Genomic DNA, 10,125 nt, shown 5'->3' with positions numbered 1-10,125 from the left:
AGAGACAGTTATTAATGACCGTAAATTGTAAGTTTAGCAAACAACAACTACAAACAACAAAAAACAGTGAAGGGCAGGATGACAAATAATCCAACAAAGCTGAATTGAAGTTGTCAGGATCTTACATTTGCAGATAAGAGCTGTAAAGCAGGAAACCCATAAACATCTATAAGCATCTGAATTAAGAAATTCAGTTTAGCACTGTTTATCCAACAATCATAGGTGTGTGAAAATGGCTTTGATATCTCCTTATGGGCTGCTAACCCCGCTTCTGCCAGTTTTGAAGCTTAAACAAGGCAAAAAAAAACTGAACTTAGTGGTCCACACCTATAATCCTAGTGACTTGGGAGGTTGAGACTAATCTCAGAAACATACTGAGATCCTGACTCAAAATAAAAATAAAAAGACTGGGGATGTAGTTCAGTGGCAAAGTGCCCTGGGCTCAAACCCCAGTTCTGCACAAATAAATAAATAAGAGCAAAAAGAAATCCATGCCATTTATAAGCAACTGAGGTACTGTTACTCATACTCAAACTCCAAGATTCTTCAAATCTAGTGGACCTGAGAATTTGCAGCAGTTTTAGGCAACAAATAAGGATGGTTTACCTAGATGAGGACAGGGCAGAATAGCTGTCTTAGTAGAGAGCACTGGGGAATGAAGAAAGATTCATGTTGAATGATATAAAGTCCACCTTAATGACTCGTAGATCTTATTCTACTTGCTTAAAAAAAAAAAAAAGTAAAAGGGAGCTGAAAAGCAGTTTGAGGTCAGAGGTAAATTTATCTTGTATTTGAAGGACAAATTAAGAGATTTCTTTGAGGTACATTACAAATAACTTGTCCCTGACTTCTACCACACATAGTCTTTCACACTGAGTATAGTACTATAAATAAAATACTGCACTGTGGTTTTTCTTTAGGATTTGACTAGAACCCAATGTCAGATCTATTTTTAAAAAATGTATCCAGTACCTCATACATGAAAGAAACCTGTCATCCCTGAATGCACTTAAGTGACAGTTAAGACTGTTGAAATTATTACCCATATCATTGTCTACTACTCTATTAGCAGCTTTGCATTATGTAATAGGAAATGGGCTATAAATGTCTCTCCAATTTGATGACAAATTACCCTACTTACAGTTTATCATGTAATATCACCAGATACAGTGTGACAATAAAATAGTTTACACATTTATCTGAATCATACCATCATACCATTTCTCCAACTCTGGTCACTACCCACCCACAGTCCAGGCCTGAGCTGTGGAAGTGGGTAAGCCCTTCAAGAGTCTTAACATTTCAGAGATCTTCTGAGAAGAAGTCCTTCAGCCCCTTTCCCTAGCACACCATGAAGTGAAACTGTGGTTCCAATTTGCTGATGGTTGATCTGCCTGGGGGCAGCATGAAAGTTGCAGAGAGCCACCAGAAACCCAACAGCAGTTCTTCTGGAATCTTCTTTAATTGGCAGCACATAAATGTTGCTGACTCTCTTGAATTAAGTGTCTATACATTTTCAACTCACAGCAGCAGCCTAGCAGTAAGATGACTAATATGGGGAAGGAACGCAGTCACAGCCCAGAGAACAGTAAGACCAGACACTGGGAAGCAGTGATCAAAAGTAATTCCCAACCCCAAGGTGAAAACACTGGGCCTTCTCTGGTGACACACATAAGCACTCCACGCACCAATGCTTCTATGGTCTTTAATACAAGTCTTCACTTGACCTGCTGTTATTTGGCTGCTTGTGCCTTCTTTCATTGTGGAAACAGCATCTGTAAGCTGGTACGTGTGACACATCTTCTTTATCAAAAACTGAAAAAGCAATTCCACAAAACCCATGCCATCAGGACTGCTCAGCAGCCTTCTAACCTCTATTTCCTCTCTTAGCTTCTTCTACCCTTATCATTCCTTCCTTCTGGAGGGATATGAAAAGGGCACAGCTTACCACCTCTCACAACCTGGCAGGAGTTGCCTTCTAGATAGAGCTTGGAGAGACAGACTGATGGTAGAGAAAAGACTCTGGAAACAAAACAACTTACAAGTTCATGGTGCAGGCCCTGGCAGTGCAATCTTGCAGTTTGCCTTTCTGTAAAATGGGGATACAAACTTAATTTAGAGATCTATTCTTTTTTTTTTTTTTAAAGAGAGAGTGAGAGAGGGAGGGAGAGAGAGAGAGAGAGAGAGAATTTTAATTTTTTTTTTTTTTTAGTTTTCGGCAGACACAACATCTTTGTTTGTATGTGGTGCTGAGGATCGAACCCGGGCCGCACGCATGCCAGGCGAGCGCGCTACCGCTTAAGCCACATCCCCAGCCCGAGATCTATTCTATTATAGTTAATATTTACACATTTTTAAGCAAAGGTTAGCTCTTACTTTGCGATGACAGGTCTCTCACAAGAAAAGTTAGAATATTCTAGGAAAAATGAAATTCTATAGAAAAGCCCAGGCATTTAGTAGCAACTCAATAAACAACTGCTGAACCAGCAAGAGTAAAAAGGGTTAACCTATGTCTAGTGCTATGACTATCCTTCCTAAGGACTTAATGGTGCTAATGCTATGATAGAAATGGGAATTCCAAGGAAACTCAGGGCGAAAACCTATATACGCAATACTTCCCTGGGATGGGGGTGGGAAATGAACAATAATAGAAAGGTATTAGATAAAAAGGCAAATCTTCCTCCATACCCTACTTCCACTCTGACCTTCTTAGGTCTCCTGAATCATGTGTCCTTGCAGAGATACACAAGCATGCACATATTCCCCGCTTTAAACACAACTGATCACAAAGTACATACTGCAATTTGCTTCTTCAGCCCCAAGGGGCTGCCCAACAGATGGGTTCAGATAGGATGGCAGTGATACTGCAGCACAGTCTATCAGTGCTATGATTTACATTTTAACACCAAGATAGCAAAATTATTTTCTTTTTATTCTGTAGAACTTCATTAAAGTAAATAGGTACATGAGCTATGTTAATTTGTACATAACCATGAGAATTAAGGCTGAAAAAAGGCTTGTAGGCAAACTCCCATTATTCATTTCAGAAGACCCTCCAGGCAGCGGTTGACTTCTCTCAACTTCCCACCACAGTGGGCCAAACTTTCAAAGTGGCTTCTTGGAGAAGGATGATCTAGAAAGAAAAACAAATAAATGTTTTCTCTTTGCACCAAAATGTTTCTTCTTTCCTTCCACACTGCATTATTCCCCACTCATATTGCTAAAGCTGTTGACATTTATATGCTCTCCCACCAATAGTCTTCTAGGGTCTGCCCATAATAGGTTGGAGAATAATGCATGGCATTTACATGAAGGTTATGTTAATACTGCTCAGGAACACACCAAGCAGTAAGCCAGGACCGCATTTCCAGTAGTTCACATGCCCTCTCAAAGAACACAGTTTCCCTGGCATTGAGCTCAAAGTCTCTCTTCTTAGCATCCTCGCCATGACTTAAATGGTTACATTGTGCTTCCATCTGGACCTTTACTTTCTCAAATGATATAAGAGCTTTTATTCTGCCCTTTGATGCCCTTGTCTTTTCTAGCTCTTTCCATCCTTTCTCAAGCCATCCCTCCTCTGGTTCCAGTTTGGATTTGTAACTCGAGATCATTTACATAGTCGTCAGTACACCTGTTACTGTCAAAATCAGGACTCAATTTCCTAAAACTCATCTTCCTCTTTTCTTAGTTTATTTCCTCATTTTTACAGGGTACATTGCTAAATAATTTCCTAAGAGGAGATGTGGAAGTGGCAAATCTGTGCATACCTGAAAACATCTGGACAGATTTGGATGGGTTAACATAGAGGGAAAGTTATCTTTCCCTGAACTTGGAAGATATTGCGTTGCCATTGTTAAAAAGCCTCTTATTGATGATAAGACAGGTGTTCAGTGTAATTCTCATTTTTTCACAGGCAAATCAGGTTTTGTTTTGTTTTTTCCTTATTTGGAAAAGACTGTTTAGGATTTTCTTGTTAGATGTTTTCGAAATTTCAATTGGATGTGCCTAGGGATAGCTCACTCATTGTGATTCACCTAAGAACCCAAGAACTCCTGGACTGGTCCTGTTTTCTTCTTCTTTTATTTTTTAAATATTTTTTTAGTTGCATATAGATACAATACCTTAATTTTATTTGTTTATTTTTATGTGGTGCCGGGGATCGAACCCAGTGCTTCACGCATGCTAAGCAAGTGCTCTACCACTGAGCCACAACCCCAGCCCCATTTTCTTCTTTATTCTGCTTTCTGGGACATTTACTCAACTCCTGCCTTCTGTCTGTTCAAACTTGTTGATACAGATCTCTAGCTGGTCTGGCCTCCAACATGCCATCAACTTTTAGCTCAAGCCTAACCTTCTCTGCTGGCCCTCCATAGTTCATTACAGCAACACTCTCCCCTGCACAGCCAACCCAGGACAAGCCTGCTCTTTTCCTAAAGATGTGTTGAAATACAAATATCTCATTCACTGGCTATTGCTAACTCTCATTCTTGATCTCCTCCCTTCAGTGAAGTCCAAAAAGAAATGTTTTGAAAGCATTAAAATTTGAATTTTTACAATTGTTGATTTCTGTAATACTAAATATAGTACAGAGGGAAAGAAAAATAAAACTCTATCCAGTAACAACTTACCTGTTTAAAAGAGTCCATTCACCTGTTCGGTTTCAGGATCCAAGTCAATGTCATAAAAACACGGCCGGGTAGGGAGCCCAGGCATTGTACTCATCTAGGATGTAAAACAGCATGAAAAATGAACTTAATGTGATTTTTTTTGGGGGGGGTGTGCAGAGTACCAGGGATTGAACCTGGGGCACTTTACCACCGAGCCATATACCCAGCCCCCTTTTTTAAATTTTGAGACTGGGTTTCACTAAATTGCTTAAGGCCTTGATAAGTTGCTGAGGCTGGCTCCAAATTTGCAATCCTCCTGCCTCAGTCTCCTGAGTAGCTAGGATTACAGGAGTGCACTACTATGTCCAGTACAATCATTACTCTTAAACTTATAGTGCTTATATGTTTATTCTTGCTTCTTTTCTAAAGTCTTGACTTTAATAAATACCTGCTTAGATGCAAATTCACATGGATTGTAAGTGTGAACTTGGTATATTTTTATGTGTAACCATACCCTGTATAATGAACACACACAAGTTCCAAATCAGAACCAGACAGGAAAACAACTGAGGCTGAATTTCTAAAATTTAAGTATAAAAACACTGTTAAGTAGGATGAGTCATCTTCTGTAAAACAAAACATTAATACTCAATAAAACTAAATTTTGACATGTGAGCACCAAACAATACACGCTATAGGGATCTGATAACTGGTTTCTATTCCTGGGTTCTGCAAGAGATAAGGACAACTATGGAAAAGAAAAGGACTAGTTTTTAGACCTAGCAGAAAAATCTAGCAGACTGCATATTATGAAGACAAGAGACATGTGCCCACTGGGGTAGATGTGCATGTGCCTGTCAGCAGAAAGCTCTAAAAATGGTTCCCCAAACAGCAGTAAGATTTTCAGAGTTTTTACTCCTTCCCAAAGATGATTTTTTCCTTAAATATTGGTTATTAATAATCAGAAAAAAATAAAATGATGTGTATACATATATATAAACCTAGATATAAAATTCTGAAAAGAAGTCACCACACTTTGAAGTGATACATAAATAAATCCTCTGAGCACTGCTGAGGCCCCACAGCAACCAAGAGGTATTAAGAACAGAATTATTAAGAGTGTTTAAGTCATTTGATTATGTGTGCAAGTCTTGGTCAAAGTTAAAGCTGAAGGCCCCTGAAGCCAAGTTTTATTCTCCATGAGAAAGTCTTGTACTGGGCAGGCTGGCTGTCTGAGCAGGCAGATGTGCACTGGCCTGACCACATCCAACTCTGCTTTCATCTCTTTGATTACCCTTCTTCATACAGACATGGAAAGTAACCAGGCAGAGTGCAGCTACTGCTCTTGTGCTGATAAGTGCTGACAATTTCTCCAAAAGAACAGCATACATTTCTGCAGGTGCTGGTTTAACATTCCTATCAAAAGAAAATTTCTACAAGCCCCAAACTGATGAGCATTACATCACAAGACTAAGCCTCTTATTCTCTGGAGTGGCCAAGGAGGCAATAGGGTGCTGGCACTTGTGCTGATGCCATTGTTCCATGGTGACGTTGGCCCACGCTGTGAGCTAGGGTCAATAAGCTCACACCTCTCATACCTTGCCTGAGACCAAAGTCAGCAGAAGTAAGAACTGAATTCAGCTCTGACATCATGCACTTTCAAAAGGATGCATAATGTCACCCCCTATCACTTTCTTACTGTACTGAAAGAATGGCATAGCTTTAAAAGTACATCCATGCATTTCTTTTCTTTTTCTTTTTTTGGTACTGGGGATTGAATTCAGGGACACTGAGCCACATCCCCAGCCCTATTTTGTATTTTATTTAGAGACAGGGTCTCACTAAGTTGCTTAGCACCTCGCTAAATTGCTGAGGCTGGCTTTGAACTCTCAATCCTCTGCCTCAGCCTCCCGAGATGCTGAGATAACAGGGGTGCAGCAATGTGCCCGGGGCATTTTTTTTTATTGTACTAGTCTAGTTGAATATTTCAATTCTGTTTTGCATGTAAGTACAATTTGTAAATTCAGGATAGCAGGCAGACCTAAGAGGAATCTTAGGCGCAAATCTATGTTAACGTTAGGACAATATTTGTCTAAACTACGATTATGTCCTTAATCATCTCTCTACCTTCCTATTATGTGCATAAAACCTGTAAGTAAGCAAATTTGCTTTTTGTCTATGTATGATTCAGTTGTATTTTATGAAGGAATTCCTTACTCAAAGATGATGACCTCCCTGAATTTTAGGCATAAACTCTAAACCTGTCAGTAAAACCCTGGACATATAGAACCTCAGTCCTTACTCCTAGGACTGCTGGGAGGACTGAGTTATCTAGTATAAGGTGCCAAATAAACACTAATTATGATTATAATTGTCCCTCAGTAACATCAGGGGTTGGTTCCTGGATCCCCATGATTTCTAAAATCTGTAGATGCTGAAGTCCCTTATTTAAGATGATGTAATAGTTGCATATAACCTATGCACATCCTCTTCTATACTTTAAATTATCTCTAGATTACTTATAATGCAATGTAAATGCTATATAATTATATATATTAAAAAGTTTGTATATGTTCAGTACAGATAATTTTTTAGAAATACTTTTGATCCACAGATGATTGAATCTACAGATACAGAACTCATGGCTATGAAGAGCTGCCTATATATTACCACTGACCCAACCTATCAATCGGTCTATGCTGGACTCAATCAAGGGCAAGTTACCCCTGAATTTTTTATGCAGTAGTAGTCACAGTATCACATTTGAACTAACATCAATATGGTCCATAGCATGAGGATTAATCATAATAGGCCTAACTCCAACTTTCTTCTCAGCAGTGAACTCTGTTAACTTGGCATTTTATTGTCAACTTAACAATACATTTAGGATGAGAAGCACACATAAGTAGGCTCCTCTCTTGTGGCCTCACTTACCGTTCCTACTAAAGGGTAAAGAAAACCAGCCCCGACACTGGCACGGATGTCACGAATGGGCAGAACAAAGCCTGTGGGCACGCCTTTTTGCTCTGGGTTATGAGACAAGGACAAGTGTGTTTTGGCCATGCAGATGGGTAGATTCCCAAAGCCCTGGGGGGAAAGAGAACAAGAATAGGACAAATGAAAAGTTGACAAGTACAAAAAAGGATATCAGGGCATTCTGGTTACAAGCTTCTTTAATTTATTTGAAATAGCTGATGACCTTCATGTTTATCTCTATTTCTCTATCCTCCTGCTTAATAGAGCATGAGGATAAAGCCGGGAAAAGGTTCTTGATATTTCAGTTACGACATTCCTCATATCCTCAGGGCTTTTCTATACATTCACATACGACATATGGGTAAAGGAAGACCCTGGATGGAATCACCTATCCAAACCCAGGATTTCAGAGGTGATAAGGCTGCTATTCAACGAAGTGAAGCGGTGGGTGACTGGCAGGGCTGGGAGAACTCAGGGATTCTGACTCCAAGGCCTGCTTTGCAAAGGGAGGAAAAAACAAACTAGCCCAACATCTACCTGCTTTGTGTAGACTTCAGCTTTCTGCTGAGCTTCAGGGAGTAATTCAATGTCATCGGCCCCATAGATCTTCTGCGCAATGATCCTGATTTTATCCTCAACTGGGAGCTAATACACAAGAAAGAAAAGAGAAACCATGACATACATGAGGACTCCTCACAGGGACATGGTCACATTCCAGGTCAGTGTCACTAAAAGGGTCATATTTTTTAATATACATATATTGATATGCAAATAATTTGAAGTTTATTGGTTTAGGAACATGTTAATTCCAAGCCCCAGATTTTTAAAAATTTTTTATTTATTTATTTATTTTAGTCATACATGACTGTAGAATGCATTTTGATATATAATACATACATGGAATGTACATACATCAATCATATTGTCTATTCTATTCTGCTGCCCTTCCTATCCTCCCTACTCCTCCCCTCCTCTCCCATCCTTTCTCTCTATCCAATCTAATGTAACACACTTCTTTTTTTTTCTTTTTCTCATTACAACATCATATATGTATTCTGTATAACAATGAGGTTCTCCTTCCATCTTCTGTGCAACTCCCCTTCTCCCTCTTTTTCCCTCCCACCTCTCTTCCCTATTTAGTGGTAGTCTTCTTCTCATGCTCTTCCTCCCTATCCCATTTTGAGTCACCCCCCCTTATATCAGAGAAGACATTCGGCATTTGTTTTTTAGGGATTGGCTAACTTCACTTAGCATAATCTGCTCTAATGCCATCCATTTGCCTGCAAATGCCATGATTTTATTATTTTTTAGAGCTGAGTAAAATTCCATTGTGTATAAATGCCACATTTTTTTAATCCATTCATCTATTGAAGGGCATCTAGGTTGGTCACATTCTAGCTATTGTGAATTGTGCTGCTATAAACATTGATGTGGCTGTGTCCCTGTAGTATGCTCTTCTTAGGTCTTTTGCCAAGCCCCAGATTTTTAAAAAAAATTTAATTTTTTAAAATTTTTGTGATACTGGGGATTGAATTCAGGGGTGCTCTACCACCCCAGCACTTTTTTATTTTGAGACAGGGGCTCATTAAGTTGTCCAGGCTACCCTCCAACTTGTAATGCTCCTGCCTTAGCCACCCAAATATCTGGGATTACAACATGCCCATCCCAAGCCCAAGATTTGATAAGTGGAGAATGTCCCATGGAAGTGAAATTATTTTGTCTATATAAAATTATACGTGAGTGTGTGTGTGTGTGTGTGTGTGTGTGTGTGTGTGTAGAGGGTATGGTTAGATACACTGATAGAAAGGTACACACACACACACACACACATAAATACTGTATTAAAATTAGTATTTTAACTGGTTCTCTATTCCTTAGCAACTAAGACTAAAAGAATATATTGGGCAAGTTTTTTTTTTTTTTTTTGAAAGGAGTAATAAACTTTATAAAAGTAATAATTATACCTTTAAATAGTCATCATTTATGAAGGGGCTTTGTTTAATGGTCATGAATAAAATGAATATTCAATAAAGGTTTTAAAAAGATGCAATAGATTACTTTCATATGCATCTTATAACTGGGGCTTATTAAATGCCAAGGCACATTGAGAACTTCTGAAGCAAAAAGCACTTTGGCTGAGGGGTGATCTAAGACTAGCAGATATTGAATAAGACAAAAAGCAGTAGCTTTGTCTTATGTCAGAGCAGAGAAAAGCTCCAAGCAGAAATGGGTTAAAAAGTCCTTGTTACCCTACTTCTTCCATGTCTCCTGCTTGCTTTAAGAACTGTAGTTTCTGACTTAAGTGCTGTGGATAGGGGTTTAGAGAGGGTAACTGTAAGTACTTTGCACTGTGTGTACCATTTTCTAGAATGATGATTGGTTGAAAAGATTTTCAAACCCATCTATAAAAACCAAAGTTCAGGGGCTAGGGAGTAGCTCAGTAGAGCACTGGCCTACCATATGAGAGTACCATGTTTGAGAGCACCACTAAAACAAAATAAACACAAAATTCCATTAAAAAAAAAAAAAAAAAAAAAAAGAG

The 10,125-nt window shown here is 38.9% G+C and overlaps 2 protein-coding genes across 4 annotated transcripts in view; one reads left to right on the top strand and one right to left on the bottom strand.

Annotated features, from left to right (window-relative positions):
• The window catches only part of Zbtb25 (zinc finger and BTB domain containing 25), a 32,497-nt gene extending 24,947 nt beyond the window's left edge, over nucleotides 1–7,550 (top strand). For both annotated transcript variants that reach the window (XM_048798483.1, XM_048798480.1), the window contains exon 4: nucleotides 7,222–7,550. The gene's annotated coding sequence lies outside the window, so the exon portion shown is untranslated. The remainder of the gene's footprint in view (nucleotides 1–7,221) is intronic.
• The window catches only part of Mthfd1 (methylenetetrahydrofolate dehydrogenase, cyclohydrolase and formyltetrahydrofolate synthetase 1), a 68,621-nt gene continuing 61,407 nt past the window's right edge, over nucleotides 2,912–10,125 (bottom strand). For both annotated transcript variants that reach the window (XM_015490063.2, XM_015490067.2), the window contains 4 exons: nucleotides 8,121–8,228; nucleotides 7,542–7,694; nucleotides 4,629–4,722; nucleotides 2,912–3,133 (listed from right to left, as the gene is read on the bottom strand). In XM_015490063.2, the coding sequence (XP_015345549.1) occupies nucleotides 4,633–4,722; nucleotides 7,542–7,694; nucleotides 8,121–8,228 (351 nt within the window). In that variant the 3' untranslated portion in view covers nucleotides 2,912–3,133; nucleotides 4,629–4,632. The remainder of the gene's footprint in view (nucleotides 3,134–4,628; nucleotides 4,723–7,541; nucleotides 7,695–8,120; nucleotides 8,229–10,125) is intronic.

Source organism: Marmota marmota, unplaced genomic scaffold (assembly GCF_001458135.2).
Source record: "Marmota marmota marmota unplaced genomic scaffold, marMar, whole genome shotgun sequence".
In the NCBI taxonomy this organism is placed as follows: domain Eukaryota; kingdom Metazoa; phylum Chordata; class Mammalia; order Rodentia; family Sciuridae; genus Marmota; species Marmota marmota.
Note: the sequence above shows the minus strand (reverse complement) of the source record. Positions and strands in the feature narration are given on the sequence as shown.